General features: G+C 47.8%; 1 protein-coding gene across 1 annotated transcript; it reads left to right on the top strand.

Moving 5' to 3' along the window:
- The first annotated feature begins 9,745 nt into the window (after nt 1-9,745).
- On the top strand, nt 9,746-13,937 carry THBD (thrombomodulin). Its single transcript, XM_011963328.1, has one exon. It carries the CDS (start codon nt 9,913-9,915, stop codon nt 11,791-11,793), a length of 1,881 nt encoding a protein of 626 aa, XP_011818718.1. The 5' UTR covers nt 9,746-9,912; the 3' UTR covers nt 11,794-13,937.

The following is a 13,937-nucleotide window of genomic DNA, read 5'->3' as shown; positions in this document are numbered from 1 at the left end:
AAGAAACAAGGAAAGTACACTCGGAAGACAGCCAAGTGGCCAACTTGAAACACAAGTGCGTGGTTTGACTTTTTGACTTGGGGTTTTATGTGTTGGCATACTTCTGGGGCTTTGCATCCTTTCTCCTCTGATTCTTCCCTTGGGGTAGGCAGTCCACATGCTCAGTGGCCTGCCAGCACTAGGGAGGGGAGCCTGCACGGTTTGTTTACTGGAGTTGTACACACGCTCACTTCAGGCATTCATCCCTTGCCAGTCAAATGTCCCTAGAAGGTCATATGCCAGTTAAACTCTGTCATTTTGCATCTTAATGCACAAGCTTGAGCCCACTCACCCAACTCCTGAGATCTTATCTGGAAGCTGCAGGTCCCCAGTTTCAGGTTTTTTCTATCAATAGGGAGACTGCTTTCCCTGGGACTGGCTACAATAAATTATTACTATAGAAAGACAATTAACAACTGCCTGACCATCACCTGATGGTTGCCTGACATTCCTGGTGGTGGAGGAGCCCTCTCCTGCCCTGCTTAGGCCTGACTAGGTACCTACTGTAACAATTATGTATATATCTCCTATACCGTAAGTAGTATTTCTTTCTGTATTAGCTGTGTTTACTGCCATAGCTTTCCATCCACTGGATCTATCAGTTATAATTTGATAATAAGTATATTAAATATACTTATTGTGCTAATAAAATGTTCAGATCTTTAATTTTCACAAAAGATTAAAGGCAAGCACTAAATATTTGCAGTTATATTAATGATAGATATTTTCATTGCTCAATTTCTCATATTTAATACATTTAAAGAATATATTAAAATATACTTCTGTAAAATAACATTAAAATATATCGTTCAAATTCTCTTATTTTCCTGGCTAAATAAGTTTTGTTCTCTGCACATGCTCACTTTTAAGACTCTTGTCCTGCATACATTTAAGGCCTGAGCTTATCCCACAGGAAATGTGCGCCAGCAGCCGAAGCATAGTTGACGTTTCTCAAATAACACTTGTGGATTTCTTGGCTTCCTTGTGAGGACTTTGTCTTCAAGGACAGTGTTTCTGAGTGTAAGAGCATTTCTTTCAAATATGCATTGTTTTCAATAAAAATATAATCTGCTGTGAATAAATATTTTGTAGAAAATAAAGGGAGAGGCTAACGGCACAAATGCACCTTGACACAACAACATTCTAGAGGCTTCTACTTGACTGACTAAGATAATACTGTGTTCTTTCAAGTGAATAGTTCTTCATTCGGGGGTTTCATCAACTTGAATGGAGAAAACATTACTTCTATATATTCACTAATCTGCACCTGAAACAGCATATCTTTTCCTTCCAAAAGGAAAGAAAAGAAAAGACAAGGTAAATACCAGGAGTAGTGTTAGCAGGACCTGAGACTGTCATCACTATAAATCACAAGACACTTCATTCCACATTACAATTGTCGCAGATCTCTCAAAATATTGTTTACATTGATCACCACTTTGAAATTATGGCACTTAAGTGATGTACCAAGAGAACTTATGTTTTAAAATATCCCAGAAGAAGCACTTATATTTGATACCACATATTTCCTTCTTTTTGAGATTTTGATATTTCATTTTAATATTAGTGGATTCCTGTGTGTTTCATTTGATACATTTATTTAAAATATTATTCTAGAAAGGGGTCTGTGGGCTTCAACCAACTGCCGGAGGACCCATGCCCCAAATGCCTGTTCATCTCTTGCTCACCACCTATTGGCCTAAGCAGAGATTACTAGCTATACTAAGATATAATCCAGGGGTAAACAGTTTACCCCTTTAAAATGTATAATTCAATGGCTTTTAGTGTATGCATAGTTTTGCAAATTAATTCTAGAACATTTTAATCACCCCAGAAAGAAATCCTGCAACCATTTGCAGTCTTTTCCTAATTCCCCCTTAATCCCAATCCCTAGGCAAACAGTAATGGACTCTTCATCTCTCTAGATTTGTTAATTCTGGACATTTCATGGAAATGGAATCATACAATATGTGGCCTTCTGGGACTGGCTTATTTTATTTAGCATAATATTTGCAAGATTGTGCATGGATCAGTACTTCCTGTCTTTTTGTTGCCAAATAACATTTCATTATATGAACACGACATGCCACATTTCATTCATTCATTCAACAGCTGATGGATATTTGGGTTCTTTCTACTCTTTGGCTATGAAGAATAATGCTACCGGGGCCAGGCGCAGTGGCTAGTGCCTATAATCCCAGCATTTTGGGAGGCTGAGGTGGGCAGATTACAAGGTCAAGAGACTGAGATCATCCTGGCCAACATGGTGAAACCTCGTCTCTATCAAAAATACAAAAATTAGTTGGGTGTGGTGGCATGCACCTGTAGTCTCAGCTACCCAGAAGGCTGAAGCAGGAGAATCGCTTGAACCCGGGAGGCAGAGGTTGCAAAGAGCCGAGATTGCACCATTGCGCTCCTGCCTGGTGACAGAGTGAGACTCCACCTAAAAAAAAATATGTTTAAATTTTTCTTGAGTATGTATACCTAGGAGTAGAATTACTACATCGTATGGTAACTGTTGTTTAACATTTTGGGGAACTGCCAAAAACTGCTTTCTAAAGTGGTTGCACCACTAAATATTTCCATCGGCACTACTGGAGGGTTCTTCTCTGTCTTTTGATTGTAGCCATCCTGGTGGGTGTGTATTGGTATCTCATTGTGATTTTGATTTGCATTCCCCTGATGGCTAACGATGTTGAGCATCTTTCCATGTGCACAGGATCTCTGTCTTCTCACTCAGGTGTCCTGATGTATTGGCCATTTATATACTTTCTCTTGAGAAATATCTATCCAGATCTTTTGCCTACATTTTAATTGGGTTAATTGTCTTTAATTATTGACTTGTAATAGTTCCTTATATATTCTAGAGAGACCTTATCAGGTACATAATTTGTAAATGTCTCCAACCATTCTGTCTCCACTTTTTTTTGAAGCATAAAAGTTTTAAATTTTGATAATATCCAACTTATCTACATTTTCTTGGATTGCTTGTGCTTTTTGTACCATATTTAAGAAACTGGTGCCTTATTGAAGGCCACAGAGATTTACACCTATATTTTCTTCTAAAAAGTTTCTAGTTTTAGTCTTACATTTAAGTGTTTTGACAATTTTTAGTTAATTTTTTATTTGATGTGAGGTAGAGGTCTTACCCTACCACATGTAGATATGCAGTTGTTCCAGAATCATTTGTGGAAGAGACTGTTCTTTCAATTGCCTTGGCACTCTTGTGGAAATCAATTGACCACAAATGTGAGGGTTATTTTTAGATTCTCAATTCTATTCCATTGATTCATGTCTGCCTTTATCCCAGCACCATATTGTTTTGGTTCTGGTGCTTTGTGGTAAGTTTTGAAATCAGGAAGTAAGCATTCATATTTTTTTCTTTTCCAAGATTTCTTTAGCTTTTCGGAATCCCTTGAATGTCCATGTGAATGCTAGGATAAATATGTAAATTTCTGCAAAGAAAAAGGCTGAGATTTTGACAGGGATTGCATCAAATTTATAGATAAATTATGAGGATATTTCCACCTTAATCATATTAAGTCTTCCAATTCATGAGCATAGGGTGTCTTTCCATTTATTTAAGCCTTTTAAAGTTTCTTTCAGCAATGTTTTGTAGTTTTAAGAGCAAATGTTTTGCATTTATTTTGTTAAATTTATCCCCAAGTATGTTATTCTTTTTGATGCTATTATAAATGGAATTGTTTTCATAATTTTCATTTTTTCATTGTTATACAGAAATACAATTGCTTTTTATGTAGTGATCTTGTATCCTGCAACTGCTGAACTCCTTTATTAGTTCTTAGTTTTTTTAAAAAGTGTTTTCCTTAGGATTTTCCGTATACAAAAAAGATAATGTCATCCACAAATATAGTTTTATTTGTTCCTTTCCAGCCTGGACTTTTAAATTTCCTTTTCATAGCTAACTGCTCTGGAATCACCAGCATAATGTTAAATGGAAGTGGTAAGAGCAGACATTCTTGTTTTGTTCTGACCTTAGGGAGGAGGCTTTCAATATTTTACCGTTGAGTATGATATTAGCAGTATGGTTTTTTGGATATGCAACATATTTTCTTTTACAAATAATAGACAAATAAAGTTTATTCTGAAGAATGGACCAACAAAGAATTGTCCACTTTTACCCTATTTCTTTAAGAAAGCCTGAGTAAGTGCCAAAATTTAGCAAAATACTTGTTTTGCTCTAACATGCTGCAGTTATTAGACAATGTTCACTTAACAGTTATTTGTCCATCCTTGAATTTATATACTGCTACATAGCCATAGAGACTTAATTTTTACATTTGCATTTTAGTATTGTTAGTGTATTATAAATATGACTAAGGTGTGTATGGGGTCAGCACAATGCCACTGGGGCCCCCTTCTGTCTGTGGACTCCTTTTCATCTCTGTTCTAAGAACATTCACACAGGTTTGCTTCCAATAAAAATGACTGAAGTCTGTTCACTGCCCAGGTAGTTGGTCCAGCCTCCTCCACAGACATCAAGCAGAAACTTCCTTCTAAAAAGCCAGACTTGGCTGGGCACAGTGGCTCATGCATGTGATTTTAGCACTTTCAGAGGCTGAGGTGGAGGATTGTTTGAGCCCAGGATTTCAAGATAAGCCTGGACAACATAGTGAGACCCCATTTCTACACATACACACAAAAGAAAAAAATCAGCTGGGTGTGGTGGCATATACCTGTAGTCCTAGTTACTCTGGAGGTTGAGATAGGAGGATCACTTGAACTGGGAGGTCAAGGCCGCAGTGAGCCATGATTACACTGCTGCACTCTAGTCTGGGCTACAGATTTTGAGACTCTGTCTCAAAAGTCAATATCAGTCTGTAAATAAATAAAAAGCCAGACTTCCTGGATGGATACCAGTGACCACAGGGGTCTTTGATAAAGCTTTTTTTTTTTTTTTTTTTGCCAGTAGTAACAACTGTATGTGTTAAACAGCTGCTGTGTTCCAAGAAAAGTAATAGTCATTCTGTGTACATTTTCTGTTTTGATTTTACACTAACCCTATATATTAAATATTATATCTCCAGTTTTGGGGAAAGAACACCAGAGATTGAAATAACTCAGCCAAGTTGGCTAACATGTGGCAAAACGGGGGCTCAGACATACTCTACACTGTAGTTATTTCATCCTTACCATGGGCCGGTGAATCTTTGTTTCACCACTTACAAGCTGTGTGGCCTTGGAGAGTCATTGATTCTCTCTGGCCTTCGGCTTCCACACCTGGGCAATGGGGAGTCACTATGGATGTCTCTGGGGCAGATGGGAAGCCTGAGACAGGACATGCTTCAATTTCTTCCCTATGCCTCCATCCCTGATTTTTTCACAATTGCTTATTGTTATTAATGGTAGAAATTCTTGGCTGGAACAAGTTAAATCCAACAGACATTTGGTGAGTCCCTACCATGGACAAGAAACCATGCTGGATATTGAATGCAATCAGAGGAAGAATCCAAATTCTAGGGACTTGAGTGTTTTCTCTTTTGCTAAAATGTATTGTGAGTTGACTACGGCTCCTCTGTTCTAAATGCTTTACACGTATAACCCATTTCATCTTCATCCTAACACTTTGAAGGAGGGACTATTCCCATTACACAGTCAAGGAAACTGAGCTACAAAGGAGAGGGGTTATCAGTCAAATCTTAAAACAAACAAAAACTTGTGAATGCTGGAGCTGAGTCTCCAATGCAGCCAAGTTGGCTCCAAAGTCCACACTTTTAATTCACCCTGAGACTCTGAGGGCCCCCATCCTCGTCTTTGCTGGTGAATGTGAGAAAATCACCCTGGAGAGGACAAAGAAACATCTACCACAGGTGCTGTAATAAGCCCTGGGCACTGGTTACAAAGTGTGCTGTTAGGTTCAAGGGGATACAAAGATGTGTGGGAATCTGGACTGCATCAAAAAGTGTGGTACGTGCATGATTAGGTACAGAGCAGGGAGGGAGTGGTGAGTATTAAATTGCTGAGAAGACGACCTGTCTATGGGAGTTGTGACAGATCAGTTCTGGTTGGGTTATTCAGAAAAATTGCTGATGGGGAAGCTTGAACTGGGACTTGAAAGAAGGAAAAGATTTCAGTAGCTGAAGAGCCTGGCAGACGAGAATGTTGCTGGCAGAGGCAGAGATATGGACCACAGGGTGGGGGTGAGCGGACAAGGTGCTTCTCTGACAGTGATAAGGAGCCTCACTTTCCAGGACATTTCCGCATCCATGGAGACCAGTAGGACACTGGTCCTTGAAGCCTTGTGAGGTGGAAGGGGTGCAGGCTCTGGGTCCAAATTCCAGCACAACCCCTTGCGTGCAAATTTCCTCACCTGTGGCCACAGAGTAGAGAGGCACTATCGCGAGCATCTTCAGTGTGGAGGGGAAGAGCATAGCCTCTTCCAGTGGGCAGGTGCAGCACTGAGGCAGTATGAGGATCAGAGTGACCTCAGCCACAGTGGAGAGCTGGAGAGAAAAGAAGCAAGGAAAAGAGCTGGAGACCCAGCTGTCTTAGCATAAATTGAGAAGGCAGGAGCAGTGATCAGGGGAAACAAGACACAAAAGCTGGGCAGAGGATGAAGGAGAGCAGAAGGTCAATGGCAAATGCATGGTTTAAAAACCTCAGTGGACCAACTATTGATACTGGGAAAGATGGAGTAGGAGTCCCTTCTAGAATACCCCCTCCCCAATCTCCTTGGACCCTGCTATCACTGCCGGGGAATGGGTAAGTTCACCAAAAGATTGTAAAGAGATGATGAAGACGACCAGCAGAACTTTGAGAATGACCACTCTAGTGGGCGGGACAAGAGGACCCCAGGGGCCTCTCCAAGGCTCACAAGAGAGGAGGGGAGGAAAACAAAAACATGTGTCTCAAAAGTAATTGGAGGAGGAGCCTTGAGAATGGTGAAGGGTCACAAGTGCAAATGGCACCAAGGCTTCTAGAAAGGTGGCTGAAAACAAGATTTTGGCAACAGTATTTAGGACCAGATGAGTGTTCCTCAAGAGAGGTGTTTCAGGAGTAAAGCAAGTCTGCTGGTGGGCCAGAGTGAGGGTGCTGGGCCAGGAACTGGGCCAAGGAGTGGGAAGCGGATGTGTTACCTGCAAAGGGGTGGGAGGGAGTGGCCCACCTTGATGTGCAGGGAGCACAGATAGGAAGATAAGGATGGGGCAAGAACAGAGACAGGGGGCCTTCAGTCACCAGAAGGTAGTTTAAAATATGCAAAGCCTCGAAGGTGTTGGCTGGAGAGGAAAAACAAAGCGGCTGAAGGTAGGCACCGGAAGGCGAAGGTATCCTGAGGGCCAGAGGTAAAGCCCTGACAGGTGGGAAAGCCAAGTGGGTCATGTCCACCCATCCTTCTGCAGGGCAACCCAGACACTGTGGTGCCACCCATGGGGCAATGCTCTGCTCCTATCTGTTGTTGCTCTAGTTTCTTTCTAATATAGAAACATCCAACATCTGCACCTCCTCATATAGGGTTGATCCAAATTTCACAGGCATCACTGAGTTCTTAGTGGACTCAGTTACTGGGGCTGTTTTCACAGTTTTTTTTTTTTCTTTCCAAGAATGTGTAATGGGTGCAAGTGGACCTGTATAGGACGTCCAGTGAAATACCGTGGTAGTGAATCATCTAGACAGCTAGAGTCCACCCAAGAATGCAACCAGCCTGGTGTGCGGTGAGATCGATCCTTCAGTGTCCCTCAGTCCCTTTTAGGGCTGGCAGGTTCAGAAGGGCCCTGCTCATCACCCCCCAGGGCCCCACTCCTTGTTTAACGCTTTGCTATCACAGTCTTGAAATCCTTGTAATTGAACAAGGGACCGCACATTTTCACTTTGCACTGGTCTCTGATTCTGTAACTGATTCTGTCCCCTCTCTTGTCTCATTCACTCTGGGAATTGTCCCCACATTCTGAGACCTTTCGACAGTGCCTCAACGAGGTTCCTGCCCCTGAGGCTCCACCCTTACCCTCATGGCGGCACACCAGGCAGCCCTGCTTTTGTGTCCCGCTAGGCAAGCTGTGCCCCGAAGTGCACCCCCTGATTCAGCCCAGGCAGCCACCGCTTGCCTGCTCCCGCCCGGGACAGCCCTACTGTCCTATCTGCTGCTCTTCCCTTCCTCTTCCCAGGGAGTCCGCGTCAGGGGAGATGCAGCTGTGTGCATTCCGGGAGCTTCAGAACCCGGTGTCCAGCAGCTCCTTGGTTTCTGGGAGCTGGGGCGGCCTTCCCAGCGCAGAGCTCAGCTCAGCGGGATGTTTTCAGGCTCTCTGCCCCAAGGCGCTGGGGAGTATGGGGCGGGATAGTGGTGCTCGCCCCTTTCACTTTCAGAGTGTCCACGCCCCACCCGTTTGGTCACTGCGAGTCAGTCCAGTCCAGCCGGGTCCACCCCACCGGTGCGTGTCTGTCGCACGTGCAGACGCCATACTCTCTGTTCTTGTTTAAAGTCCAGAATCTACGGGGCCCTGGAGGCAAGAGGTGAACGCCGCGGAATCCACGCGGAACTGCCCGGGAACGGAGCTTCCAACCCCAGAGAGAGGCCTATGTGCTCCTACACCTTAACCCTTTTTAGACCGAAACTTCTCCGACTTCCTTGGCTTTGTTTAGAGCTCGACAGCGCCGCCCCCTGGCGCTCGTTGTGAGGACAGTAGAGGAGAGAGGCAAGGGTGTTTTAAAACCGTTTGTCTCTGACCATTATGGGGGCGACCCGAGGGGCAGACACACTCTTCCGCATTCCCGGTAAGTGTACTGCCGGATGAGGTCGAAAGTGACAGATTCCCATCTCCTCCTCCAGGCCTCCCCACCCTGCCCATCCACCGGACCGTGGCTCTTCAGTGCCCTTTGCCGAGCAAGTGGCATTTCTATGCACCTCGGTATCAATTCGGCCTCTGGACGAAATGGAAACCTGCTTAGCTGACCCGGGTGGGATCCGCTGGGATCCCGCAGCGCCTCCCCTGGGGCACTGCCAGCCACTCTGTTGAGGTGAGAGAAGCACGTCCCTCGGAAGCTGGACCGAAACCGGCCAGGATGACTTGCTCCCACGCGCCTGCTCCTACCCGGCGCCGCAGCAATCCACCTGCCACAGCTTCTGAGCGGGGTCCGGACCTCGGCGCCCTGACAGTGTCCCCGCGGCTTCCCCACCAGACGAAATGGAGTCTGGCGTTGACTCGTGCGTGCCCAGGGACTCGCGGGTCCCTGGCCAGCCATAGGGCAGAGGGCGCTGGTGTTAGGCCAGTCTTCCCCGCCCTGCCCCGTCACCCCAGCCACACCCACTGTCCTGTGAGGCCAAGCGCTCCGCTGGTTTCCTGAGCCAGGCACCCAGACCGGGGATGGGATCCAGTTGCTTCTCCTCGCGATCCTGTCTTTGGGGAAGTCCATGTCCTAGGCAGTTCCTGCCAAATTTCCCTTGGTGCCAATCACCCCTCCCAGCGTCCTGCAGGTCCTTTGCACCATCTCCCCCACGCTCCATTCAAAGCCCTCTTCTCTGAAGTCTCTGGTTCCCAGAGCTCTGCAATCCAGGCTTTTCTTGGAAGTGGCCGTAACATGTATGAAAAGAAAGAAAGGAGGACCAAGAGATGAAAGAGGGTTGCACGCGTGGAGGCCTGAGTGGTGGGGGCGGGGACAGTCGTCTCGCTAGGAGGGTGCTGGCCTTCCCTGGCGCCTGCCCCTACCGGCCCCGCCCGAGAACTTCCCTGCGCCAGGGCAGAGTTTACTCATCCCCGCGAGGTGATCCCACGCGCGAGGGCGGGCGCAGGGCGGCCAGAGAACCCAGCAATCCGAGTATGCGGCATCAGCCCTTCCCACTAGGCACTTCCTTCCTTTTCCCGAACGTCCAGGGAGGGAGGGCCGCGCACTTATAAACTCGTGCCCCGGCCGATCCTCATGTCAGAGGCTGCCTCGCAGGGGCTGCGCGCCGCGGCCAGAAGTGTCTGGGCTGGGATGGACAGAAGCGGCTGTCGCCATCTGCGTCCTGCGCCCGTCTGCTCCGGCACGGCCCAGTCTCAGTGCCAGCGCTTTCCCCGGCGCCTGCACGCTGCGCGCCTGGGTAACATGCTCGGGGTCCTGCTCCTTGGCGTGCTGACCCTGGCCGGCCTGGGGTTCCCCGCACCCGTAGAACAGCAGCCCGGTGGCAGCCAGTGCGTCGAGCACGACTGCTTTGCGCTCTACCCGGGCCCCGCGACCTTCCTCGATGCCAGTCAGATCTGCGATAGACTGCGGGGCCACCTAATGACAGTGCGCTCCTCAGTGGCTGCCGATGTCATTTCCTTGCTACTGAGCGGCGACCGCGGCGTTAGCCGGCGCCTCTGGATCGGCCTTCAGCTGCCACTCGGCTGCGGCGACCCCAAGCGCCTCGGGCCCCTGCGCGGCTTCCAGTGGGTTACGGGAGACAACTGCACCAGCTACAGCAGGTGGGCGCGGCTCGACCTCAACGGGGCTCCCCTCTGCGGCCCGTTGTGCGTCGCTGTCTCCGCTGCTGGGGCCACTGCGCCCGGCGAGCCGGTCTGGGAGGAGCAGCAGTGCGATGTGAAGGCCGATGGCTTCCTCTGCGAGTTCCACTTCCCAGCTACCTGCAGGCCCCTGGCTGTGGAGCCCGGCGCCGCGACTGCTGCCCTCTCGATCACTTATGGCACCCCGTTCGCGGCCCGCGGAGCGGACTTCCAGGCGCTGCCGGTGGGCAGCTCCGCCGCGGTGGCGCCCCTCGGCTTAGAGCTGATGTGCGCCGCGCCGCCTGGAGCGGTTCAGGGGCACTGGGCTAGGGAGGCGCCGGGCGCTTGGGACTGCAGCGTGGAGAACGGCGGGTGCGAGCACGCGTGCAATACAATCGCAGGGGCTCCCCGTTGCCTGTGCCCAGCCGGCGCCGCCCTGCAGGCAGACGGCCGCTCCTGCACGCACTCCTGCAACGACCTCTGTGAGCACTTTTGCGTTCCCAACCCCGACAAGCCGGACTCCTACTCGTGCATGTGCGAGACCGGCTACCGGCTGGCGGCCGACCAACACCGGTGCGAGGACGTGGATGACTGCTTGCTGGTGCCCAGTCCGTGCCCGCAGCGCTGTGTCAACACAGAGGGTGGCTTCGAGTGCCACTGCAAACCTGGCTACGACCTGGTGGACGGAGAGTGTGTGGAGCCCGTGGACCCGTGCTTCGGAGCCAACTGCGAGTACCAGTGCCAGCCCTTGAACCAAACAAGCTACCTCTGCGTCTGCGCGGAGGGCTTCGCCCCCATTCCCCACGAGCCGCACAGGTGCCAGATGTTTTGTAACCAGACTGCCTGTCCAGCCGACTGCGACCCCAACACCTGGGCTAACTGTGAGTGCCCTGACGGCTATATCCTGGACGACGGTTTCATGTGCTCGGACATTGACGAGTGCGAAAACGGCGGCTTCTGCTCCGGGGTGTGCCGCAATCTCCCCGGTACCTTCGAGTGCATCTGCGGGCCCGACTCGGCCCTTGTCCACCGGATTGGCACTGACTGTGACTCCGGCAAGATGGATGGTGGTGACGACGGCTCTGGGGAGCCCCCCCCAGGCTCGACGCCCGGCTGCACCTCGAGTCCCCCGGCCGTGGGGCGCGTGCATTCGGGCGTGCTCATAGGCATCTCCATCGCGAGCCTGTGCCTGGTGGTGGCGCTTTTGGCGCTCCTCTGCCACCTGCGGAAGAAGCAGGGCGCCGCCAGGGCCAAGATGGAGTACAAGTGCGCGGCCCCTTCCAAGGAGGTAGTGCTGCAGCCCGTGCGGACCGAGCGGAAGCCGCAGAGACTCTGAGCGGCCTCCGTCCAGGAGCCCGGCTTTGGCGTGGCCTTTCTCTCCCTCCTGGGCCTCCTCACCCCCAGCTTTGCTACCCAAAGCACCTTAGTTGGCATTACAGCTGGAGAAGACCCTCCTCGCACCCCCAAGCTGTTTTCTTCGATTCCATGGCTAACTGGGGAGGGAGTGATTAGAGAGAGGAGAATAAGCCTCGGCCTCTTCCTTGACATCACTGGACCACTGGGCAGAGATGGCAATTTTGCAACGAAGACACAGACTGCTATGTGTCCCAGGTCCTCATCACTGGGCTCAGGAGGGTGAGCGTTATTGGTTGAGAGCCTTTTGGGCAGACCTTGACCTCGTGGGCTAGGGATGACCAAAATATTTATTTATTTTTAAGTATCTAGGTTTTTGTTTGTATCCTTTGTTCCTACCTGTATGTCTCCAGTATCCACTTTGCACAGCTCTCCGGTCTCTCTCTCTCTCTCTCTACAGACTCCCACTTGTCATGTGACAGCTAAACTATCTTGGTAAATTTTTTTTTCCTAGCCCTCTCACATTTATGAAGCAAGCCCCATTTATTCCCCATTCTTCTTAGTTTTCTCATCCCAGGAACTGGGCCAACTCACCTGAGTCACCCTACCTGTGCCTGACCCTACTTCTTTTGCTCTTAGCTATCTGCTCAGACAGAACCCCTACATGAAACAAAAACAAAAACACTAAAAGTAAAAATAGCCATTTACTTTTTCACCAGATTTGCTAATTTATCCTGAAATTTCAGGTTCCCAGAGCAAAATAATTTTAAACAAATGTTGAGATGTAAAAGGTATTAAATTGATGTTGCTGGACTGTCATAGAAATTACACCCAAAGAGGTTTTTATCTTTATTTTTAAACAGTGAGCCTGAATTTTGTTGCTGTTTTGATTTGTACTGAAAAATGGTAATTGTTGCTAATCTTCTTATGCAGTTTCCTTTTTTGTTATTATTACTTATTTTTGACAGTGTTGAAAATGTTGAGAAGGTTGCTCTAGATTGAGAACAGAGACAAGCACCTCCCAGGAAACAGTTGAAGAAAGTTTTGAACTGCAAGATTCATGCCAGTTAGCAACTGAGTCTCACTGTTCTTGTCACTGGTAGACCAAAATAAAACCAGCTCTACTGGTCTTGTGGAATTGGGAGCCTGGGAATGGATACTGGAGGATGCCCAATTAGGGCCCAGCCTTAATCAGGTCCTCAGAGAATTTCTACCATTTCAGAGAGGCCTTTTGGAATGTGGCCCCTGAACAAGAATTGGAAGCTGCCCATGGGAGCTGGTTAGAAATGCAGAATCCTAGGCTCCACCCCATCTAGTTCATGAGAATCTATATTTAACAAGATCAGCAGGAGGTGTGTCTGCTCAGTAATTTGAGGACAACCATTCCAGACTGCTTCCAATTTTTCTGGAACACATTAAATATGGATCAGTTATAAGTAGCAGGCCAAGTCAGGCCCTGATTGTCAAGAAACTGAGGAATTTTCACTGTGTAGCTTTGCTCTTTGGTAGAAAAGACTAGGTACACAGCTCTAGACACTGCCACACAAGATCTGCAAGGTCTTTGGTTCAACTAAGCCAGGAATGAAATCCTGCTTCAGTATATGGAAATAAATGTATCATAGAAATGTATCTTTTGTAAGACAAAGGTTTTCCTTTTCTATTTTGTAAACTCAATATATTTGTACATAGTTATTTATTTATTGGAGAAAAACTAGAACACAGGCAAAATCCTTGCTTATGACATCACTTGTGCAAAATAAACAAATGACAGTGTGCTCTCGGGTTGTGTGTCTGTTCACTTTTCCTCCCCCCAGTGCCCTCATTGTATGTTATTAAATGGGACTCACAAACCATGCAAATGCTATGAGAAGCATGGAGGACTGCCCTGCACCCCAGCACTTGTGTTGTCTGGTGATGGCACCATCTCTGATTTTCAAAGAGGCTATGATTTTCACTGTAGAATGATTTCATGCTATCTCTGTGTGCACAGATATTTATTTATTTTCCTTCTGTAACCATAACAACTTGATATATGAGGACTTGTGTCTCTGTGCTTTTAAATACATTATAGGATCATTTGTTGGAATGAATTAAATAAACCCTTCCTGGGGCATCTGGAGAATCCCA

Source organism: Colobus angolensis, unplaced genomic scaffold (genome assembly GCF_000951035.1).
Source record: "Colobus angolensis palliatus isolate OR3802 unplaced genomic scaffold, Cang.pa_1.0 Scaffold117, whole genome shotgun sequence".
In the NCBI taxonomy this organism is placed as follows: domain Eukaryota; kingdom Metazoa; phylum Chordata; class Mammalia; order Primates; family Cercopithecidae; genus Colobus; species Colobus angolensis.
Note: the sequence above shows the minus strand (reverse complement) of the source record. Positions and strands in the feature narration are given on the sequence as shown.

Bases quoted from the DNA above. Each gene is read 5' to 3' on its own strand.
- THBD (XM_011963328.1), top strand. From the start codon at position 9,913: ATGTCAGAGGCTGCCTCGCAGGGGCTGCGCGCCGCGGCCAGAAGTGTC.